This window comes from Eleutherodactylus coqui, chromosome 11 (assembly GCF_035609145.1).
Source record: "Eleutherodactylus coqui strain aEleCoq1 chromosome 11, aEleCoq1.hap1, whole genome shotgun sequence".
Taxonomy (NCBI): domain Eukaryota; kingdom Metazoa; phylum Chordata; class Amphibia; order Anura; family Eleutherodactylidae; genus Eleutherodactylus; species Eleutherodactylus coqui.
Window position 1 is genome coordinate 117,471,962 of NC_089847.1, and position 25,844 is coordinate 117,497,805.

At 45.6% G+C, this 25,844-nt stretch overlaps 1 protein-coding gene across 2 annotated transcripts in view; it reads right to left on the reverse strand.

The window, feature by feature from the left end:
* Positions 1-25,844, reverse strand: part of CSTPP1 (centriolar satellite-associated tubulin polyglutamylase complex regulator 1) — a 129,641-nt gene that overhangs the window by 15,949 nt on the left and 87,848 nt on the right. For both annotated transcript variants that reach the window (XM_066583372.1, XM_066583373.1), the window contains exons 4-6: positions 13,107-13,191; positions 5,088-5,173; positions 4,646-4,841 (exon numbers count right to left, since the gene is read on the reverse strand). In XM_066583372.1, the coding sequence (XP_066439469.1) occupies positions 4,646-4,841; positions 5,088-5,173; positions 13,107-13,191 (367 nt within the window). The remainder of the gene's footprint in view (positions 1-4,645; positions 4,842-5,087; positions 5,174-13,106; positions 13,192-25,844) is intronic.

Sequence of the window (25,844 nt, forward strand, 5' to 3'; positions counted from 1 at the left end):
GAACGAGGACTCTTCTCATTGTTCCGTTCTGTCATAATTGTATATAATTGACTTTCAAGCACGTACGGCTCAGATGCTCCTCCTTACAGTTATCACCACACTTCATGCCTCCTACAAACATTACATAATAAAAGGGTCTACTTATCCTCTCTCAATAAGAGTAACCCCCTCCCAAGGCTCCGTTCTAAACACAGATCCGATAAGTGACCAGAAGTGGCTTGAGATTTACGGAAAGTGCTCAGACGTCTTAAGAACTAAACAGCATTAGGAATCTCTGCTCTAGAAATAGACCCCTTCTTCATTCTCACTCCACCCCTCCCAGGTACAAGGTTTACAAAGAGCACCTAAGGGAGGCCACAGCTATGTGACCTAGGTATTTACTCAACTAAGCGGAACACACCCAAAGGAAGAATGTACCATGCTCATAGCAGAACGTACTGCGCAACAGAGTCAAGCACCATGTAGAGTGTGGGCTCCGAAACAAAAGATGTAACCACCTGAAGAGTGGACTAGCGGGATCTTACACCACATCAATGTACTTATAGCAACTGTACGGCCAACAGCCACTTCACGTATGATATCAGGGCCGGATAGCTATATTCAACCTTTATATCCTTTTCATAATAGGATCTCAGTAGCCAGTAGTCTTGGCTTCCACTGTCACTGTGACCTAAGGGAGTTGCCCCAAGAAATAGGGGATACTATTTGATTGGTGGGGATCTGACTTTTAGGACCTCGACAAATGGAGCGCTGATCACCCCGCACACCACCCATCCATTCATTCATTTTCATGGGACTGTTGGAGATAACTGAGCTATTCAGCTATCCTCAGCAGTTCCGTTAGAATGAATTGAGAGGTGGTGCGCCCAAGTTATCACTGCTTCATGTATTCAGGGACTGTTGTGGAGGTCCAAGCAGTCAGACTCCGACTGATTACATAGAGATCCCCTATCCTGTGGATTGGGAATAACATGCAGTAGTTTCATAGGACAACCACTTTAAGATTACCACTTTACCACGGCGCCAACAGGGATTAGCAGCCATCAGATACTTCTCGCACTGTACTGTTGCCTGAAATACTCTAATTTCAAAGTGTACCGGAGTCCCGAAGAGCGCAGAGTGGTTTTTTCCATTACCTTTGGTTGTCTAAAATCAGGTATCGGCATTGTTTTTATTTACCTTTACCGGGGCAATTATTGCCCGAATTATCACTGGAAACCACAAATTCGAGTGATAGTCGTTCCGTGTACACGCGGCTGCTGACGGGGCACTGAGCGACAAATCACTCACTTGTCGGAGTTGCTTGGTTTTTAGTAGAACTAAAAGCCAAGCCACCATCGGTCCATATAAACAGGCAGTCATTCCACTATGAACGACTGCCTGTTTGCTGTGAATGGAGGCGAGCGAGCCGTAACGATCTCCGGCCCACTATGCCTCCATTCGCAGAATGAATATTGCTCCTGTGAAAAGAATAGGAGCAATAGTCAGTGGGGCTAATGCGCCAGACAGTCATCCCGTGTGAAGGTACCTTAAATGAATGGAGTAGATGGATGCAGCTTGGGGTATCACCGGGGGTCGGCCTGTGTGCTCCATATTGAAGCCAGGATTTAGCAACCCTTGTTGTATAACCTGGAAAACACCTTTAAAATTTAACTGCATCTGTAATGATACAGGGACATTTCCAGAACTGGAGCTCGGAGTTACTGTAGACTACTTGAGACCCAGTCATACTGATTCTGCTGTTTGGCTGAGACAGCATGCCCAAACTCTGGATCAGGGAACTTAAGTGATGAGCTGATTGTTAGGAAGGCTTTACAATCTATGGGTGTATTCAGACATACGGAGAGCTAGCCATGCATGCATGCAGCTGCTCTATTCATTTCAATGGGGCTAATGGAAATAGCCAAATGCTATGCTTGGCTATTTTCGTCAACCCCATTGAAATCAGTGTAGCAACTTCATGCTCCAGTTGGAGCTGCGATGCAGAAACGACCGGAAGAGAAGCAAATGTGATGTCCATTCTCATCATTGGTTGGTGTCCAGCAGTCAGCCCCCTACCGATCAGCTATTCATCCCCCAACTTATGGATAGGTTTAACGTCTGTTTAACGTCATACCACTTTAAGGGTACATTCGATGTTTAGGTAACCACAGTGCAACCACAACCCTGCCCACCCATGGTGGTCAACAGCCGCACAATCCCGCCAGTAATGCCAGGAAGATGGTGCAGTCATAGATGGTCAGAGTTGTGGCTACATAACGTCGGACTGCATCCTGAAAAGCATGTTTGGTTTAGAAAACCCATTGTCATATACCCTATTAGAACTCGGGTTCTCACTTAGGTCCCTCTTTCAATTAACTGGAGGAGAGAATCGCTACAAACACCTCACGTTCTGGAAGGCCTGGCATGTCTATGGATCATACAACCAACCCATTGATTTGTAATGCTTCATTTCCCCTTTGGAGGCGCTGCTGGAGAATCCAACACTTATTACCAGGCTCCCCGGCATATCACAAGGTGTTGCAGCACCTGGACGCCCTACAATCCGCCGATTTTAGGGGACGCTGTTGTCGTAAGGGCTATATTGTGGTGATCACTACATATAAATAGAGGACCTCATCAACCATGAATGACTGGCCAATGTCAGACGGCAAACAATGTTTTAATTGATTCTTTAGCATCTGATGAAGAGGAAAGACATTATGTCTAAATACTTTGGCCAAATTGTTTGCAATTACTCTAATATTGGAAGTGCAAATTGGGTGTCTGCAAAATCATAGCATGTAACAAGGATGAATTCAAGCATCGATGGTCAGCAAAGCCATGAACAGATTTCATGAATGTACCACTTTCTATGCTACAAGTATTAGGGCTGAGGTTAAGAGGAATGCGGACCCTTGAAAAGATGCATCTATGACTGCAGGCTGTATGAAGCCCACCATTGTTCTATTTCTGTACGACCAGCACCTGCATCCTCTAATATCACCCAGGACTATTCCATCACGCCGGGACCGTCTCTGAACACTAGTTTTAACAAATCCAGCGTGAAGCATTTATAATTTGTTCAATGCATGAGAAACAGGTTACATAGAAGCAATGTACACATAAAGCAAAATTTAGCCTGAAGGTACAATAAACCACACTGTAACTGCTGCAAACAGGAACGACTAGTGAGGATATATTAGGCAACTGGATATGATGCAATTCTAAAAATACATAGACTTCGGTACCTCCTTAACTATGAAGGGACACAAACTTCCCATACCTTTACATAACTAACCAGCAGGGAAGGAATGAGTATATATTTAAAATTTTGCACCCCTCCAATTGTTGCACCATTGTATTAAATGATAGAACCCCTTTTATCAGCCTTTGATTAAAGGGATTGTCTGAGTTGTAAGAACTTTGGACAACCCCTTCCCCGTGCACTAACATAAACCGTGATATATTCCCCTCTCCTGCTACGTCCAACGACTGCGCTCAAGTTTGTGTTGACAGCTGCAGTCCCGCCCAGCTTACGGGACGTCATAGGGGCTGCAGCCAATAGCAGAGCTCAGTGATTAGAACAAGTATATATTTTAATTCTATTGGGGGGGCACTATTACTACTTGGGGCCACTACTGAGGGACACTATTACTACTGGAGTCAATAATGATATCACTATTACTACCATATCCACTTTGGGGGTCACTATTACTACTGGGGCCAATAATGGAAGCACTGTTAGTACTGGGATGACTAATGGGGTCACTATTTCAACTGGGGCTACTAATGGGTTCAATATTACTACTGGGGCTACTTTTACTACTGGGGCCACTATGGTGGTCACTATTACTACAGGGGCGGCAACTAACAGGGTCACTATTACTATTGGTGCCACTATGGGGGGGTTACTATTACTATTGAGGCCACTAAGGGGGACACTTACTATTGGGGCCACTGTTATTTTTGGGACGACAATTTGTAGTTGGGGCGAATAGAAAAATGGCGTTAGAAACATACATTGTAATACGCCTCACCCCCCAAACCTTGCCCCCTTTTGCCTTGGCCGGTATTTTTCCTTTTCATAGGTGGCAACCCTAGCCCTACGCCATAGGAAGAGGCACAGGAAAGGCTGCAGACTATGCTTTGTGCAGCAGCATGCAATGTGCAAACTCCAATCCCATTGCAGGGTGGGGCAGAGATGACTGGTTGGAAACCTGGAGATTCACGGACTACAGCAGAATGCACAGAGCTAAGAATATTTGAGGAAAGAAGGTGTCTACACTGACCCAGAAGGGAGTTCTTTACTGTAAGAGCAGTAAGACTGTGAAACTCTCTGCCTGAGGACGTGGTGATGGTGAACTCACTAAAAGAATACAAGAGGGCCTGGATGTCTTTCTTGAGCGATACAATATTATATGTTCTAATAACTTCAGACGAGTCGGTGATCCGGCAATTATTAAGATTGCCAGATTGGAATCGGGAAGGAATTTCTTTCCCGTAAATGGGGAAAATTGGCTTCTACCTCATTGGGGTTTTTTTTTGCCTTCCTCTGGATCAACATTGGGCGGTAATAGGCTGAACAGGATGGGCATATGTCTGTTTTACATATTATGTTACTATATAAATGATCATCTGCACTTTTTTTTGCAGTCATACACACCTGTGCCGGTCCCGTTCACATATGTTCTCCAAGCACTGATAGAACTGTGGGGCCTCCACTCCATCGAGGGATGCGGCGTCACCATAAGGCTGCAGCTGACTCGGGGTTGCGGATCGGGATGTTGGCACAATAACCGTGTTTATGCTCTTCCCAGTCAGTAGGTCCTGATATATAGCAGCAGCGCTGTCCAGAAACTCTACATATGTAAAACATACCAGAATTGACTGTTTACATCGCACACAACCCCAAGCTGTGCAACATGTGTCATAACTGTAGACGTGCTGCCCAAAGTAAAGCAGCGTACACCATCCCCAATAAATCTAGGAGACAAGACGTCCTATACGGGGCTGGCGACATTAGGCAGACACGACTATACAGTCAGCAGATCTTGTCAGCTTGTGCACCGTAATGATAGGCCCCGTGTGACTTGTCTGATACTCACCAGAGTAATAAAACTGGATCTGGAAGGCATACAGGAAATCGGAGAATGACATGAGGCAGTCCATTGCATCGTCCATCAGTACGATCCTGGCAAGAGAGAAACCGAGGGACTGAAAGCAGACACCGAGGAAATAGATGGGATTTCAAACGTTACCAGGTGACGAAGACGAAGCATGAAGGACAAGTTACCAAGATCCAGCAGGACAAAACATTACTAACCAGACCAGACTGTATTTAAATAGAGTTCAGAATTATGGGGTCATATCTACTCGTTTTTTTAGAAATGGGGGCACTTTTGCCCATAGGATTCAAGTAAATGTAATAGCAGATGTAATCCTATGGACAGAAGTACAGGACTGGCGCATTTAAAGTATACCCAACTCTTCAGATGACTTTTCAGAATAAACTGCTGTGTGTATACATGAGGAATAGCAATATATCTGTCCATTGTATGACTTGTATCCCGCATTTAATCACCAGTTTTCCCCTCTGCAGGCTGCATTTCTAATTCTCAGTCTTCCCTAAGCTGCTGGGTGTTGACTACTGCTATGATATCTTCCATACACTGCACACAAAGTAGAGCAGGATCTCTTCTTTTCCATTTCTGAGCTGGTGGGTGTAGGCAGCTGCTAGGTCGTCCCCATACACTGTACATATAGGAGAGCAGGATTTCTTTTTTATCTCTCTGAGCTGGTGAATGTAGACAGCTGCTATGATGTCTCCATACACTGCACACATAGGAGAGCAGGATCTCTTGTTCTCTACACTGCACAAATACAGTAGGACAGTGGGGTCTCTTCTTGCTCTCTGTGCTGGTGGGTATGGACTAGCTGCTATGACATTTCCAGGCACACATAGAAGAGCAAGTTCTCCTCTCGGTCTTGGAGCTGGTGGATGTAGACTGCTGCTATGATGTCTTCACACACTGTACACAGAGAAGAGGAGATTCTGCTGTCCTATATGTATGGTGTGTGGAGACATCATAGCAGCTAGTCTACGTCCACCAACTCAGAGATAGAGAAGAAGAGATCCTGCTGTCCTATATGTATGGTGTGTGGAGACATCATAGCAGCTAGTCTACGTCCACCAACTCAGAGATAGAGAAGAAGAGATCCTGCTGTCCTATCTCTGAGCTGGTGGATGTAGACTAGCTACTATGATGTCTCCACACACCATACATATAGGACAGCATGATCTCTTCTCTGTCTCCGAGTTAGTGGACATAGACTAGCTACTATGATGTCTCGCATACACTGCACACATACAGAGATGAAGCAGTAGCATGGAGAATTATACATTAGTACTGAGTAGCAAAGACATGAATCCATCACTGGGATGCAACAAAACCCTCACAAGAAGCTGTAGCCATGTCTGTACAACTTTCTCTCCCTCCGCCTACCCTCTCTGCATAGAATTCTAAATGCAGCATGACACAGCAGCAAGCAAAGATGCCCCCAACTTCCTGTTATCCATCTCCTTGGCGCTGTTACCCTACTACACGACAACAGGCAGTGGACATCAAGTTGGTAGTGAAACTCTAGTAGTCAGCACTTTAGAGGGATTTTTTCTGCATAAAAATCTCATTTTAGGTAAATTAAACAATTACACTTTTGCAAGTCTATTGAAAATTAGTGACCATTTATGGAATAAAATGGTTAAGGAAGATCTATTCATTGTCCTTTGGAATAGGCTATGGCCAAATGGTGTATGCGGATCTATATCAGCCCATCCAGTGAACATAGAAGCAGCAGTTTAAGTGACGGATATCTTTTTAAATGCTCCTAATGGCTTGAAAAGGCAAAAACGGTATAAAAAAAATATAGTGACGCATAGAGAGCATGAAATATGTGCTGCCTCTGGTGCGTGCATGCTACTGATCGTACTAGACAGATAGAACAGAGTGACGAATGAAGGGCTATAATGCCTTTATTGTTTATCAGCTGCTAACAATAGGGTGATTGACAGAGACAGCTGAAAACACAAATAAATTAACTTCGGAAGTTATGTAAGGTTATTACACTGTATGATACATTGTGCGTACACTTAGAGAAAGACCCTTTTCACGGCTCCTTAAGATTACAGTAAAGTGAATTATCAAGGACGGCTTTGCAGAAGAACAAAGAGGGCGGCCACTCTGTACACCCACTTTCAGGAGGGCTCCATAAGCGAATGCCTTAATTTGATTACCGATAGGATAAAATTCCTTTAGTTTGGAAATCTGACGTTCGTAGATCTCAGCTGACCAATCATCCTGCATGCTAGGAAAATTACTTTCTGGTACAGGCAGGGCCTAATAGGCTACAGGAAGTAGGGGCATCTGTACTTGCTGCTGTCTCATGCTGTCCATAGAGGTCTATGGAGAGGAGGGAGCTGCTGGAAGGAGACATAGGTAGAGAGACTCATATATATGTGGCTGTAGTCTCTAGCAAGTGCTTTATCTTAACCAGTCATGGATTCACATCTCCACTGCTCAGTACTACTGTACAGAGATGGCAGACTTGGCAGTCTTCATTAGGCCCCTAGCTGCCATGGAGACACATCAGCACCCCACATTTGCATTGCAGTGGTGCTGATGGGATGATAGAGGGAGACCCCTCCTTCCTTCTCTATGGTATCTGAGGAGTTAAGTGGCATGCATCTGAGTCAGCAGCTGACACCAAGCGTGGATGGTGTAGACAACTACTGTGCCCGTATCATCCCCACGCCATGCACCTATGGTGGCTGGCACTATCCATAAATAAATGTAGAGCAGATGGTGCTAAAAAGGATAAATCCAGAACCAGCATTGACATCATATGGGTGCATAGCACGGGTAAGGATATAAATAGGATTCTAGAAAGAGAAGATCCAGTTCTGGTGGACATGGTACAACTATATATTCTATGATGGCCCTTTAACTTGAATGAGTGCTGTGTAGTAGGGTACTGTTGTATTATGTCGCCACTGGAAGTTAAGGGTGGAGACATAATACAGCTGGGTTGACATGCAGGGTGACGCCTCCAGCCTGTGATGGGCTTTCCCCGCTGCCCTCTCGGCTCTGAAGTGCCGATGGCCTTTCCATGCTGCCCTTTCGCCGGCAATACTGTCCTCCCCCTTGCGCAACCTAGTTGGCGCCAACACTGTCCTCCCCTCTGGTGTTGCGCCGCTGTGGAACAGCCCGTGCTGCGCTCTCCATAGCTTCAGCGGACACTGATGACTTCTCTGCTCCCCTGCCTGCATTCCCTTCAGCAGCTATCACAGGCGGCGCTAGCCGAGAGCACGATGGTGAGCGGAGTAGCCATCAGTGGCCGTATCCCACCCCCCATCCCTGCGGTCCCTTCACCAGCTGTCAGGGGCACTGATGCCGACAGGCAGCGAGCATCTGCATCTCGGCGATACAGCACGGGGAGTACGGTGTGGTTGGCGACAATGGGATCATCTCGTTGCTACAGCAGTGGGGAAGAACAGTGTTGCAGGTGGCGGGGTGGCCAAGTGCAACGAATAGTCTGCATGGCACATCACAGCCGACAGGGCGGCAGGGGACAGCCAATAAGAAAAGGGGGGCATCAACACAGCTGCATTCTATCTCCACCTCTAACTTCCGGTGGCGACATAATACATCAGTACAGTGTAATAGTGCATACTGAATGTGATATGTTGCAGGTTGCCTTCATTGATTTGCACAGGTATTATTTTTGGAAGGGATGGCAAGGTGGATGTTGCTTCCTAAACACTAATCTAAGTAAAACATTCTTTTTTGTCTAATAATGTCTATTTCGTGCAGACCATGGAGATCGGTCAACAAAAATCTAGCTGCTAGAGTTCTACTTTGATGGGCTTGTCTAGTTTTTTCTTCCATAGCTGCGAGTGGTCACGTGCACAATAAACGCCATATAACCGCCACTGGGGCTCCAGCGCTGGACGAGGAGTTGCTGAAATAGGCTAGTATGTTTTATTTCTTTATTTTACACCATTTTAAGCCTGTCGTCATTTTTAGTAAGTTCCAGAACATCCCTTTAACTAAAGCAGAGAGCGGCTACAAACAGCTCAAGGATTTGATCCCTTCGTGCATTGGATGGGCATTCCTTTCTATTCAATGAGAACTGTGTAACACTTAAAAGGCCAAGAGCATAACCCCTGTTCATACGAACATCCTAGAGCAGGGTCCCTTGTTTGGGACTCCATTCTGTAAGACCTTGCGGTATCACAGGACAGTCATTCATATAAATGGCCGTACAGTAATTCTACATTTCCGTGGCTTCCACCCACTGACTTATTCGGCTGCCTCGCATTCTTGCACAACGCTTATAATTCCACATAGGGTGGCGTTGCATTGATCAGTCTGTCTTCTCCGACCGATTATAGCTGATCATTGGAGGTTCTAGCATCGGGACCCCCTGCGGTCGTATAACAAAAAGGGACTGTTCAAAGAAGAACCCCTTTATGCAACCTATAGGCATATCCACGGCTCTAAAGGTAAAGGGATTGCCGGGGGTGATATAATTCATTGTAAGAAGAAATTTTCCGAAACTGAAAAGCCCCGGAGATGGGAGACCATTAGGAATACGGCTTTTTTTTGTTCCTTCTATCACGCTCACAGACACAACTGCCAAAGCATTACATTCCCTCACACATCATGTCTCCTGGCGTCTCTTTCATGTGTTTTTCCAAAGCTCTTTGCAGATCTGTTTGAAGTTTTGTACCAAGTGTAAAAAATCTGTTATCCCCCCCCATCGTCCCCCCTCTGTAAAATATAAAATCAAGAGAAGTCACGGTATGCGAGAATTAACTACCCTGGCGCTGTGTAGAGCATTAAGCCTCGGCTCCACCATCTAACTGTTGTGTGTGGGTGTACCTGGGATGTGTAGAATCTCCAGCCGGCCGATGACCCCATGTCAATGTTCCATTATACGCACCGCCAATGTGTAACAATATTGTCTTTCGCGGCTCGTGCTGCCCGCACATTTAGTGACCATCGTGATGATAAAGTGTTCTTAGAGACAGGAATCTTGTGTGTGCTGCAGATACGTGGTCTAGCATTCACAATGTAGAGCCTTGAAGACAACCAGTCATGTTCTCGTGTCATCAGATGTATGCAGCGGCAACTACGTTGCGATGTCATTCTTATGTTTATACTCCCCCCTCATCCTCCATACGGGCTCTTCTTAAAAGTTGGCTCCTGGCATTGTCAATGTGTCAAGAGAGTGGTCAATGGGTGATGTCAGACCCCTGCCGGTCCCGAGCATCAAGGGCTGAGTGATGAATGTCCAATCGCTGGGGGCCCCACTGGTCATAATAGACATAGACAATGAATATAGCCCCGTAGTTCTGTTCAATTTCGAAGGAGCTGCTGAACAGTTGTACTCGGCTGTCTCCACCAGTCCCATAGACTTTAAAAGGAGCTACGTCTCTACCATAAAGTATCTCCAGAAAGAAAACGGAGTCGGTAGTTCTCTAAAAAGGATATGCTTTTCTTTATTAAATCAACTATGTAATGGGATATGTAATGGCATAGTGTATTTAATAAAGAAAAGCATATCCTTTTTAGAGAACTACTGGCTCCGTTTTCTTTTTGGCGATACTTTATGATAATACTATGTTGCCGCTTGGATCTGGGCGGTGAAGTCGGTCTCTCACGTGGCTGAAGTTAAAGGATTGTGCAGGAGCAGACATTCATGTGGGAGGTAGTCACCGCAGCAAGTATGTGAACTCTTTCTTTATGTCTCCACCAGTCCCATAGGCTTTAAAAGGAGTGAGATCTACACCAGTCCCACAGACTTTAAAAGGAGCGATGTCTCCACCAGTCCCACAGACTTTAAAAGGAGCGATGTCTCCACCAGTCCCATAGACTTTACAAGGAGCTATGTCTCCACCAGTCCCATAGACTTTACAAGGAGCTATGTCTCCACCAGTTCCATATACTTTACAAGGAGCTAAGTCTCCACCAGTCCCATTGGCTTTAAAAAGAGTGAGATCTACACCAGTCCTATAGACTTTACAAGGAGCGATGTCTCCACCAGTCCTATAGACTTTACAAGGAGCGATGTCTCCATCAGTCCCATAGACTTTACAAGAAGCGATGTCTTCACCAGTCTCATAGACTTTACAAGGAGCGATGGATAGTTGATAAGTGTAAATTGTGAGAAACCCCTATAGCTCGCTCTGTTGCCCCTTCATTGTGGGGGTCCTCGCAGTCTGATGTCTGCTGATCAGTATATTCTATTGATTTTAATGGCTGGTGAGCACTTGTACAGGGATCTCCTCTTCATAGGTTCTACAATGTTAAGGTACGGGGAATCAATCCAAGGATTATGGAAGGACATGGGTCCAATCAAACATCACATCCTCCTATCCCAGGTGTTAGTAGTTAGCAGTGTTAACCAGCACCAGCAAGGGGTCTCATTTTAATCTTTGCTAGTTACCCCCTCACTTCTGTGTCCTGTGTCACTGCTATGGGACCCCCGGCACAGTTCTGTGCCATTGTTACATATGGTTTGCCATTTTTACCATGTCAATGCTGATGGCTTGCCATAAAATGTTTCTAACTTCCACCACTATCAGTACATCCACTGAATGTCCATTTTATTAGAGACCCTGAACCTCGCATGATTGGCTCTTCCTTGACATTAGAATGGGAAAATTCAGCGATCTGAGTGACTTCCAACAAGGCCTGGTCATTAATGCTAAACTAGCCGGGGACAGGATTTCACTGCCATTCTTGCGGGGTTTTCTTGTTCAGCAATGTTGAAAGAATACCGAGAATGGCTAGATCAAGAAAAACCATCCAGCAAAGGGGAACCCTGCGGATGGAAACAACTCGGCCATCAAAAGGGGTCAGAGGAGGAGGTCAAGAATCGTTCTGTTGAACAGTCTCTACACAGTCAAGACATTGCAGATGGATACAACGCGGGTGCTCCAACTAACATATCCAAATGCACAACTCCTCATTCCTTAGTACAAATGGGCTATAACAGCAGGCAACCAGTTCCAGCGCCATTGTGTCTATGAGAAACAGAAAGTGAGCAAAAGAGCGCAAGCATTGCATTATCGATCCGTGGAAAAACGTGCCCTAGTCAGATGGATCCAGATTTCTTTTGCACCGTGCTGATTAGGATGAGGGGTAGAATTTGGCACAAGCAGCATGAATAGATGAACCCTTTTTGTCAGATGATTAATAAATGTCAGCATCTCCATCTAATTTGTGGCAACTACAAGAAGCTTCCTGTCCACAGGGGCCAATACATCTGCAGAACGATCTCAACCCTTAGTGGGATCTCTGCGACAAAAACTGCAGTTCTAAAGGCCAAAGGAGGTGCAATGTGCTACTGCCTGTGTTTCCCCAAACATAGGACATATGCCGATAATAAGACCTACCGGGTTTTCGGAGAGGCTTGAAATATAAGCCCTCCCTAGAAAATAAGACCTAGCTAACCCGCTTAAAAAAAAAAAAAAAAATCAATACTCACCTGCTTCACGGTGTCCTGATGCCTCACAATGGTCTCTGGCAGCGATGCAGCAAACTGCAGTGTCCTCCCCGTCTGACATCTCAGCTTCTTGCTGGTGACGGGGCTTTGAATAACCCGCCTCCAGCAAAGCAAACGCTGTGATTGGCTTATCAAGCGCCAGCCAATCACAGCCGATGCTCGATGAGCCAATCACAGCCAGCGATGTCATTCACTGAGTGGCTGCGATTGGCTCATCGAGCGCCAGATGTGACTGGCTGGTGCTCGATGAGCCAATCACAGTGCTCGCTTTGCTGGAGGCGGGGTATTTAATGTGCCGTCACCAGCAAGAAGCTAAGATGTCAGATGGGGAGGACACTGCAGTTTGCCGAAGTGCCGCCGGAGACCAGCGCGAGGCATCGGGACGCCGCGGACCAGGTGAGTATAAACCCCCCTTAAAATAAGACACTGTGCCTTTTTTGGGGCAAAAATTAATATAAGACAGTGTCTTATTTTTGGGGAAACACGGTATATGGGGGTCTCTAACAAACTGGCCATCCTGTGTATAGGGAAAGGGGGATCACCGTCTTTGCACTCACCTTGCTGCTTTCTCGGTCAGATCCATAGGGAAGTCTGGGCAAAGCATCTGGAGGAGGCATTGATATTCCTTCATAGTCAAGAGATCTGCAAGACAGAGAGGAAATATAATACTCGTATGCGTTATGTTCACCTATGGCAGGATAACCTAAACCAAAAGGAAAAAGATTGGCGCTAACGTAATGAAGGTTCCAAAATTTTTGCGATTCTGGCGCTCATGGGCATAGATATTTCTCATGGCATGAGCCTTCTTCCACAAGGAACATGACCTGCAGTGACCTACAGTTGTGCATTGCTATGCAGCTACATCCTATCCAAATGCGTTTCTTAGGCTTTGCAGATTTCAAGTGTCAGTTTTTACTGCAGCTCAGGCATTGTATTCATGAACTAGTAGGACTTCTTGGAATAGCCCATTAAGCAGGCCATAAAGATGCAATGATTTAAGCGGTCATGTCTCAAAAGTTCTCACGCAGGACTAGGCAGATCATCAGTCGTGATGTGCAGTCTATCTTCAATATATCTGTGCGTCTACGTCCTTTACTGGATTTGGATACATTTTTGTGCCCACCACTAGCATTCCACATTATAATATACACAGATGCATCATAAAAACTCATTAAATTGATTGACGCTTCCATTTAGAGGGGGTCTTCCTGCTGCAGGCCACATGCCGGAGTTGCATAGAGTTCAGTGACTACACAGAGTAGGACACGGGTGGTCAGGATGTCTGATATGAAGGTAAGCGAGGTGGGGGTGTCAGGACCTCGCTCGTGTTTACTCAGTGTATAAATATCTGCAGCATGGTATAATTTGCACAGTGGTTTCCCTCCCTAAAAAATCTTCTCCCTCCGCCACAAAGCTCTTGGGAGCGGCTCATGGAACTCTTGGCATCGGTTAAAGGAATTACAACCGACAACATTTCAACATGGGGCAGGGAATAACCACCAGGGCTGCACTGCCCTCCCAAATGCACTAAAATACAATGCATACCATACATTATATTGCCTTGGCTCCGGCATGTGCACAACAGCCAGCGCAGTGGGGAATGAAGAAAAACACTAAATGACTGGGACAAGGAAAACCAGAAGACCCACTAGAAGCCGCGGTTAATCTGCGGATGACAGTACGGAAGAGCCAAGTCCCTAAAATATGGACTTCATGTTTATTTCATGGATGATGAGTTATACAATAGGGTTTAAAATCAACCAAAAGGCCAAATCTTGAGATAAATGCATAAAAAATAGTCAACTGAGGTCGCAGGACCAGATCTGAACTGACTGGTACCTCACATCTGTACTTCAAGTGCCCTCTGTAAAACCAATCCTCTCCTAGAAGTTGTCTGAATCAAATGAAACTTTCTCTGTGATTGTAAGGCTGATTGATACAAGTAAGTGATTACAATAATAGGGCAAAAGGAGAGGTTATTCCGGAGAACTGACCCCTTGTAGGGAGGCTCTAGTACCCTGTTGTACCACCTCTAGCTTGGATGCAAGATGTGATACGGGCAGGCTTGGCGCCTCTAGTACCCTATTGTACCACCTGTAGCTTAGATACAAGATGTGATATGGGTGGGCATGGAGGTTCTAGCACCCTGTTGTACTGCATCTAGCTTGGATACAAGATGTGATATGGGTGGGCATGGAGGCTCTAGTACCCTGTTGTACTGCATCTAGCTTGGATACAAGATGTGATACAGGCGGGCATCCAAACCTACAGGTTCTATATTGTATCCTGTGGTTTATCGCTCCACATTTGCTGTAACTGCCTCTACATCATGCAAACTTGTAGGCTGGTCCCATACATGTTCTATTGGCGAAAAATCTAGTGGCTGGGCGGTCACAGAAGTGTGACAATGTTGTGGGGGCTCCTGTGACCCCCTTGTGTGTGCGGCCGAGCATTATCCTGCTGGAAAATGTCTCTTGGAAGCCGCCAAGTACAGTGTGCCGCTTTCACAGCAAAGGCGGTATTGAGGCGCTCACCCCGAGGTCTCCAAACACGAACACGGCCCAAACTAAACCTGGATTCATCGCTGTAGACAATCCAGTTCCACTCCGTGGTATTCAGTTTCATCATTCACGACACAACGACAAATGGAGGCAACGGTAGGTGGATGTCAAAGGTCATACAAGTAATGGGCGCCGTGAGACCAAATGTCCTTCAGACAAGCACCTGGAAATGCTTCTGACAGATACAGGGGTGTAACGATGGCGACACCTGTCTCTGGGTGGCAAACAATGAAACGGTTGGAGCTGCTGGTGCTTGTCGGACAAACAGACAATCTTCTCTACTGGTGGTCTGTCGGGGGTCCTGAGCCCGGTCACCTTGTGTGCCCTCACACATCCACTGGTCCCTGAGCCCGGTCACATTGTGTGCCCTCACAGATCCACTGGTCCCTGAGCCCGGTCACATTGTGTGCCCTCACACATCCACTGGTCACAACATCCTCTAACAGTCTGGTCAGACGCTCCTCTCTACTGGTGGTCTGTAGGGGGCGTCCTGAGCCTGGTCACCTTGTGTGCCCTCACACATCCACTGGTCACAACATCCTCTAACAGTCTGGTCAGACGCTCCTCTCTACTGGTGGTCTGTAGGGGGCGTCCTGAGCCCGGTCACCTTGTGTGCTCTCACACATCCACTGGTCCCAACACCTCCTAACAGTCTGGTCAGACGCCCCTCTCTAATGGTGGTCTGTAGGGGGCGTCCTGAGCCCGGTCACCTTGTGTGCCCTCACACATCCACTGGTCCCAACACCTCCTAACAGTCTGGACAGAACGGCCGGTGGAGGACAATTCATGGATACGACCATCCAGCTTCTCCCATCCCAATAATTACAATACATCTCTTGTTCAGAGATCCTGACTTACATCCCATATTATACTCCAGAGCTGCCTTTTCCTCGTTTGTACGTAATTCGGTGTCCTAAGATACGCTTTTTATAATGTCTTTAGCCAGGATTTGTCCATTTCCTCCTATAGACACATCTCATGCAGAAGCCTCTCCAAGAAAGATGTGCGTACAGAAATAACGCATACCCTCCAGCGGTGATCAGTGGGATCAGCATGTGGAGACCATATTGTATTTTGGGGGGGAGTTAAAGTAATAGATGTAATCTGAGCAGAGCAATTACAGTATAGGAAATAGAGATACCCCAACAGGCCAGCAGGGGGAGTGTGAGCAGCAAATACCAGCACCTCCGCAGAATAAATGAGGGTCAGCGGCTGCGGTGGTAAATGATGGCACAGCGCAGCAGTCGGAACAATCCAGATGAAAGAAAACAGCTCAGTAATGACAGGCAAATGTACCCAGGCAAGACAGAAACCGGAGAAAGTATCCGATGGCGTGCGAGCTATCAAACAAAGGGGCTTAATGAAAACAGGATAATCATACAGAGGCTTCTATAAACCAGACATTTTTTGTGCCCATCAGTGTAGTTATGAGCTCTACCCTTATACAGTTTTGCGCCACGTTCTTCATTAGACCCGTGGTCTTCCTTGGTAAGGGCGGTGTGGGGTCGCGAACCTGCGATGAGGAAGATGAAGGAAGAGGGGTGTTCATAGGAGGATAGAAGTATTAGCCCTGGGAAATGTATAGCATAGGTCATAAAAAGTCTAATCTCAGCAGTGAGACCCCCACCGATCCAAACAGGGGTCTCGTTTCCCTCATCCTTAACTGTGGGCTCGCTGCATCCCCCCCCCCCCCAACCCCAGAGTGGGGAGGAGATTGAATGGAGCAGCGATCGAAGAAGGTCTCGGGAATTGGAGGATGCATGGCAGAATGACACAAATGGAGGGCACCAAGTAATACTTTTCCCCCCTTCTGCCCACTTCAAATTATGTCCTAGGTTGCCTTAAAGGGGTGTTCCAAAAACAAACTGACATGGACTTTCTTTTGCTACTAATTGGCTGAGAGGGATCATAGATAAAAGAAAAAAAGACCCTTCATTTAACCCTTTCCAATCCACTGTCTGACGTCTAAAGACATTCTGATTGAAGGCTGTACAGCTCCGATGTCGGAAGACGTCCGGCAGGGTATTCTTAGTGTATATTACTAGCCACTCTGTTGTCGGGGCCTCTCCAGCATGTCCCATACTGCAGTACTGGCTCTAGCCAGCAGATGGCGCTATTGTATAATGGCAAAAAGAGAAAGCCCCCTAGGAAACACTGAATCCTAATTTGGATTGCAAAGGGTTAAGCCACCAATCCGAAATTTCCCAGGGTTGTTTTATTAGCGTGATCAGATGGAGTAGTCGAGGTTTATTCGGAAATCACTTCGTTGGAGTGCATCAATTCTCGGCATTCGCATGAATTTCCCCTAAATACTCCATTTCCTCCCGCACTCCAAAAAAGGTACCCCTTATAAAAATGGCCATAGTAATGGCCAGTTGAGTGTGACCTGCGCCCTTAGGCCCGGGTCATAGGCCATTTACCAACCACTGTAGCTATAATAGCTTTGGCTTGAGTAATTACATTGTATCCAAGAAGCAATTATCACTCACAATATAAGCAGGTGCTGCTATGGGCCACTTCTGGCAAAGACCCTCGGGGTAACTGCTGTAATGATCAGTTCGCCTCCGGACCCCCGTATGTAATTAGGTGTTTGCACCTGAGATGCATTGTGAGACCCAGTAGGGGCAAACACCAATATCACGCTACATAAATCATAGATGACTGTGTACTATATACTTTCCTATATATCCCAAAGGGTTACAAAAAATAAGGTCCGATTATTTCCAGAAACAGTGCCGCTCCTGTCCATGGGCTGTACCTGGGATTACAGGTCAGGCCCACTGACTTAGGGCTCATTCCCACAGGCATATGCAGTTTTCGGCTGTGAAAAAAACACACAGTTTTCAATGCGTGTGTATGTGGTGCAGATGTGGTGCGTATGAGCAGTTTTTATGTCTGTGTTGCGCCAGTGTTCATGCGCGTGCAAAAAGAATTACAAAAAAAAAATGCCCCCCTCCCCGCACAACCACTCCTTTCATCTCTATGGGACTGCTGAAGACAATGTGAGCAAAATCCCCAACTCTGCAATCCTAGTGGTCCATAGAAATGAATGGAGCAGCAGTGCACATACCTGGCCACCCCTGCATTCATATAGGGGGCAGGAACCCTATTCTGCAGATCAGTGAGGTTCCGAGCAATCTGAACCCCAATGATCAAACACTTCTCTCCTAGCCTGTAAATAAGGGATACGTCGCTATCTTAAGATAATTGCATTAAAATTCACTCAAAGTAACCCTCGGGTGTGCCTCCGACCCGCTGATTTGGGATCCTACTTCCATGATGGCAACTGCAATCTTCTAGCTATCTAGTTGACCGCAACAGATCACAGGTATATATCATCGGTGATCCACTCGGTGGGATCAAGTATTGTGTTGGGCCATCTTGAATGGATGAAAAAAATGGGACCTGGGACTGGTGGATCAGAGGGTAATCAGCGCAGAAGGCCAACAGTTGGCAATATAACTGCCTCCTCCAGTCCTAGGGCAAGATTTTGTCCTAAGGAACCGATGGGTCGCTTTGAATGGGCCTAATTTAAATACCATAAACAGCCATGTGACAAGAGTGGTGCAGTTGCTCCACAGCAGACCTTGTTATCTGTGGCTTTTGGTATCCATCCCGTAAGGAATCGGAAAGGAATTTTTTTCCTCCAAATGAGCCCATTGGCTCGTTGGTTTTTTTCCTGCCTTCCTTTGGACCAACCGGGGGGGTTGAAAGAGGCTGAACTGGATGGACATTGTCTTCATTCAGCCTGACATACTATGTTACTGAAATGACACAGTGGCTCTCCTTAACCATGGACAGGATAAGATATTATATTTCCTAGCCCTGCTGGTGTTGGCTATGGTTCCGGTAGACCTCCCTTCAGCGGATATGATCTTTGACCTGTAGGAAAGGTGTATCGTGTCCCAAGAACTGGCAAGATGAAGACTACCCAGCCAGAACGCACAGGGTTACATCCTCCCAAACAACCTCTTCTTTCATGTTTGCAAATTGTTGGTCAGCGTAGTTCCCATGTGGGTTTGGAGATATTTATAATGTTTGCGGATCAGAGAAGGACTCGGTTACTCTATGACTAGGGTCTGTCTCATGAAAATAAACTCGACACTCACTCGTTTGCTAATTTGCTGTTCCAGCATGCAGGAATAGAAGGAAAATAAACAAGTTGGAGGCCAAAGGGGACAGTCATCTTTACAGAACGTGAAGCCCAAACCTTTAATTCCCAAGCAGAGAAGCCGGCACACAGACTGCCCATGGAGCTCTGATCTTCCCAGAAGGAAGCATGAAATGACAGAGCTAAACTGGAGCCAGCTGTTCTAACCACCACAGGCCTGCTGTGCCCATCTGTTCCCGATGTCCCCCATACCTCCCAGCTACTGAGCCCTCCCCGGCTATAGAGCGGCACCATGCATTATGTGCCATGTGATAAGTAGGAACAGAGACCTGCGGAGGGCAGAATGCTGCGGAGCACAATGGGATATGTAAACAGCTGGAACGCTGAAGTTTACCCGTTCCCACTAAATGGATGATGGTGTCACTCCGAAAATTCTGTTTATATCAAATGTTTAACAAACAAATACAAATCATATAAACTCTGTAGTATATAACCAAGGATGAAATATACTGTGTGAGGAGGAATCCTGGGAACATAATGACCGACAGACTATGCCGGTCCCACCTGGTGCCACCAAACCCTGTGGACCACCATGGTAGGCTCCGATTAGATCACTCGAGCAGGTCCATTCTGACAATGCAATTGGTTTTCTAGTAAGACGAGCAACAAGTGTATGTTAAGAATACAGGAAGGCAAACAAGATGGTAAAGACTTAAAAGGGAACTAAAAAATATAAATAAAACATACCTCTTCTGACCAATCCTCAACATAGGTGATCAATATCAGATAGGTGGGGGTCCGTCACTCAGGATCCCCACTGTTTGAAGAAGCTATGAACGTCATGGCCTCTTCTTAGGCCATGTAACGAATCAACATGATGCTGGTCTAAGTGCAGCTCAGTCCCATTCAAGCGGATGCAATTGCACTGCAATACCGGACACCACCACTATGAAACGCTTGGCGCTATGCCAGAGTACTCCAGCCTTTTCACACAGCTGACCAGTGGGAGTCTCAGATGGCAGCCCCTCACCGATTTAATATTGATGACCTATCCTTCAGAATTACGCTTTTTTTGGTCACCCAGTATACAACAAGAATAAAAATAATTAAAAAACAGTCAAAAAGTCGTATGTACTCCAAAATGGTACCGATAGAAACTACAGAACGTGCCGCAATAAACGAGCCCTCATACAAAAAAAAAAGACTATATAAGTTTGGTATAGCACTGACCCATAGAATAAAACGATCATGTCATTTTTGCTGCAGCGTGTACACAGTAGAGACAAGACCCCCCACAAAGATGGTGGAATTGCATTTTTTTTTCTTTTTCACTACAGTTAGAATTTTTGTAACGTTTTATAGTACATTATTTGGTACATTGAATAGTAGCATTGAAAAATACAACTCGGGCCGAAAAAAAGCCCTCCGACATCTATGTTGATATGTCTTTCGCTACATTGCCCCAATGTAACACTAGATTTGCGCAGATGCAGGGAAATTAAGCAGCCGTCCGCATATTCCGCTGGCAAAGACAGCTAGGATCTGTGAGGAAACCGCGTCTACCGTTGGATGGATGTACGATTTATGGATACAGTGCAAGCACTGAGAAGATGGAAATAGAAGACGTTGTCTCTACAGCATAGACTATGGATTCGGGGCTCGTGACAAACAGATGCAGGATCTTAGGTGGATAATATATTTATGGAATGACATTTGTAATGTAACTCGATGACATGCTGACGGCAGGGACGCCTATGAGGGATCGAAAGGAAAATACATGAACACATTTCATTCTGTAGAAGGATAATACTTTGTAGGATTGCAAACATGTTTCCTTAAAGGGGTATTCCAGGCATTTACTATTGAGGACCTATCCTGAGGATAGGTTATCAACAGTTGATCGGTGAGGGTTCCGCGCCAATCAGTTGATCCTCCTTGTTTGCATTGGTGGTGAGGGCCAGAAGTATAATAGACGGTTCACCCATCAATGGGAGTGAAGCTGATTGTCATACTTCCGTCTCTAACCATCAATGATCAGGTCTGTCCCTGCTGCACTGACAGTAAGCCAGAGGATCAGCTATTCCGTGGGGATCCTGAGCGGCGAACCCTTGATGATCAACTATTAATGACCTATCCTCAGGAATACCCCTTTAATACCCCATTCATCTCAACGGGAGAGCACAAAATTCTTGAGTACAAGCACTAAGCTATCTCCGGCACTCCCAGAGAAATGAAGAGACCACGGTGTGCAAGCACCATTAATGGAGGGTCCTTTGGGATGCCTGTTCTCCTGATCGGTGGAGATCCTAGCAGTCTGACCCCAACCAATCATAAAGTTATCCCCTATTTTGTGGATACTTTATATCTTGGCACATTCCCTTTAGTATCATAAATATTAAGTAATGGTGTTTTTATCAACATGACCAACACAGACCAGATACAGTAGGTCCAAATTAATCAAGAGAGGTGTTTCTTACACTTGTATTAACGTACGGTGTGGTGGAGTAAGACACCAGTGTCTCGCATTATAGCAACTGGTAAGAGTCCTAGAAGTTTGACACCAACAATATGACATTTATCCCCTGCTGTTTTTGGCTAGGATGCCCCTTTAACTGTAAGTTTAAGAGGGGATTTGAGGCTTCAACCTCTATAGAGATAGGGGTTTGCTGAAACTCCAACATTGATGACCTATGCTTAGGATCAATGCTGGGGCTTCTGCACTGCATACCATGCATGGCACCATACACATCATAGCGGTGGTGCCTGGTAAAGCAGCTCAATGCCAATCACTTGAATAAGAGTGAGTTGCTTTGAGGCCACATGATAAATTAACGTGACGTTTGACTTTGAGAAGAAGCCACGGTGTTCACTTGAACGCCACAGTCTCTTCTAGCAGCTGATCAACGGCAATCCCAAGTGGCAAACTCTCACCGATGAGATGATGATGACCTATTTTGAGGATAGGTCATCAATATTGGAGTCCCAGAAAACCCTACAGATTGTTGGACCTACAAGTGCCATGATATTCAGAGGTGGTCACTGCCTTTAAACCTCAGGAACGTCTTCTTCCTAATGCTTTTTTTCATGCTAGACAGCATCTCAGCCCTCATATTTGTGGTCCCATGCCATTGCCAGAGAATCGTAAAGCTATATTTTCAAAATTTTGGGTTTATAGATGCTTTTAATTGACGTTAACTCTAGAGATTTTCTGTAATGACGTTGCTCACTTGAAAGGAGACAAACTGATAATGTCATTTATACAAACCATCAAACATTCCCATTTCCCATATCTGAAGATGTAATGATAGGTTTGGATTATTTGGGGTCAGTAGGTCCACGCAGCTTAATTTCTACTGTTTTCTTTGAGCTAGCTTAAAAACATGTACCACAAACCCTACAACTAAGTCAACCTCTGGCTAGCTGAAATGCCCTATAATTAAGACTAACCAAGATATGCAGCCTTTTATATCCACGAGGAGCAGACTCTCACGGTAACAGAAGAAGCGGAAATCTGGGAGAAACTTTCTGCTCTTGTTGAATTCGTTTTATGGAATTTACTAGGGGCAGAACACCTTTTATGTGACCATTCATTAGAAGCCACATCCTGGAGTCTCACGTGAATGGGAAGGCAACATCTTGCAGGCCATTAGACCCGCAGAAGACTTGAATGGACTCATTTTAAACGGGTGTTCCCATCTCACGCTTCCACAGCTGAGGTGGGAATACCCGCGTCTGTGATCCGACCACCCTGCCGGGGATTAAGGAAATAGTAGTTGTGCAGTCTTATACGGTTTCTATAACTCCAACTAAAGTGAATGGGAGTTATGGAAAGAGTGTAGCTCAGTGTTCTACATTCACCCATAGCAGATTTTGGTGTGGATCCGCACCAAAATCCTCACCGTTTGGTATAGATTTTGACGCAATCTTTGCCAAAGAACTATAGCAGATTTCACCCTTTGAAATACCCAAAGACAGCCGCCTCAGGTGTTTCCGTAATCCCCGGCTGGTGGTCAGATCACAGACGCGGGTATTGCCTTCTCAACTATGAAAGGCCGAAACGGGAACATCCATTTAAGCATTGAGTTTTGTAAAGATATAAAGGCATGAATTCAACAGATCGAAGGTACCAGAGTACGGTGAGAGTTGTAGTTTCACAACAGCTGGAGAGCCATAGGTAGACTACCATTACTTTAACCCCTTAGAGAGGTTTTGCAGGTTTATACTATTGATGACCTGTTCACGGGTCATCAACAGCAGATCGAGGAGGACACTAGGCATCACTCCAATCAGTTGCTCTGCTGAGCCGCTCTGATAGTACCAGTCTTATGCTAGTTCTAAGCTTGGAATACTGTGTAAACCTGAGGAAACATGTGAAAGTGGTCTCATAAATGGCTCCCCGGAAGGAAATGAGTAGCTTTTAGAAGTGTGGGGCATAGGGTGCGTGAAATTGCTCGCCTGGAGATTTCTCTTGGTGGCGTGCAGTGCAACCTCAAGAGATACATGCAATGCAAGAATGCAAGTGATCGACTGCGACCTGGACAACCTTGAATGGCTGCAAAACAGGAGGACACATTTATCAGAGAGTGTTCTAAATGGAACAAATTCAAAACAGCTTTTCAGATGTAAGCCAGGAAAAAAAAAAAGGGTGTCAATTGCGACATAAAACTTTACTTTGTACCCAGTAGCCAGGGACGTACTGATGCCCCAAAACCATTGCTTAGGCCTGTTAATAAAAAGGAAGAGGTTATTGTTGGCTAAAGAGCACAGGAGTTGGTCCACTAGTCAGTGAAAGAAGGTTCTTTTCACAAGTACATTGAAGTTTGAGGCGTTTGGGTCCAAGAGGCAAAAGTTTGTTCATCATGTGACAAATGAGCGTCTGCATTCTGCTTGCATTCAGGCTACAGTCAACCATGGAGGAGGTTCCATTATTGCCTGAAGGTTGGTGTGACTTACTAAAAATTGAAGGAATCATGGACTCCAAGTGCTACCACAACATCCTGGTGCTCTATGCCATCCCTTCTGGCACCCATCTTTTTGGTCATGGCTTCACATTACAGCGAGATAATGACCTACAATGTACCCCCTGTCTTTGCAAAAAGTACTATCTGTTCAGTCGAAAGAATGACAACAAGTGCTGAAGAACATAGCTTCGCCACCCCAGAGTCCTTAGTGCAACCCAACTGAACTCCTTTGGGATCATCAAAGTACCAACGACCACTTGTCCGTGAGTGACTGAGTTACATGCTCCGCCCCTGATCACATTATGGTGACATCACAGGTCCTTCACCTCAGCAAGCAGCTGAATCACTTAGGCTCTGAGCTCCACCCTCGATCACATGATGGTGACGTCATCACAGGTCCTTCAATATTTTGAGCAACTCCAACTGTCATCACAGGTCCTTCAGTGAGATACATGTGATGATGTCAATCACTATATTATATTATAAGTGGTGCATTGCGCCACCAGAAACACTGGTACCATAAATACTAATAACTAGTCTGAACAGACGTGACAGTTGGCATCCGCCTGCAACAGCCATAATCAGAGTTATTGGAGGCCAATTAGCAATGCAATTAAATTCTCTTCTCCAGCAAGAAACTTCCTGATCTTGCAGATCTGTGCGCTTCGGATACTACGTTGCGCTGCTAAAAATGTTTTTCCTTGACCAACAATACAAGATTGATAGTTGGACTCACCAGTTTACCGCCGAGCCAAGATGTTGCATTTACAGAGAAGTGAATAGGATTTAAAACAATCAAGACCACATATGTAGGGTAAATGTACACACTGCGGATGATTGGCAGTGACTGCATGCGGATCACCGTGAACTGTTGGGTGGCACCTGGACTGGTTAATGTTGTAATAATTTTTTCATTTATTACGTGACTAGTGCCCAGTATATATAAGTCCGCTAGTATTACCTTATTTCTTTTTTTCTATCTGAATATTCTTGGAATCGTTCACAATGAGATCATATGACTCACCTGAAGAGATCACTTGGGTATTACTTGTCACTCTGTTCTCTCCAGGAGTCATTTTTTCAGTCACCAGAATTCCCATATGATGACTGTACCACACAGGTTCTTCACATGGGGAATACAGAAACTAATTTGAAGGAGATGATAGTTCACCCTCTACAACTGTATACTTATGGTCTTTAGCTTGCTTAAGAGAATAGAGAGGGTAATGATACTTCTACTGTCCTCCCAGCAGGCAGAGATAGTACTGGCTCTAGCTGGTCGTGTGAGGCATGCATTATGGGATTTCTAGCACAGCATAGAGGGAGAGAAAGCAATGGGAAATTAACAGTGATCTACATGCAGATACAGTAGATCATCTATAGCACGTACGGGCACCCTTTAGGAAGTATATTAATGCAAGGATAGGATTTCTTACCAGACAATCTTCAATTACCCTAGTAGGGAAATTTGATTTAACAGATGTGGTCTCCTATCCAGGCAACTCATTGGTTAAAGGCCCGTTTAGACACACAGATGATCGCTCAAAAGATGGCTTTTGAGCGAACATTTTGCATAATCTGCTAATTGGTACTAATTAGAGATGAGTGAGCACCAAAATGCTCGGGTGCTCGTTACTCGAGTCGAACTTCCCGCGATGCTCG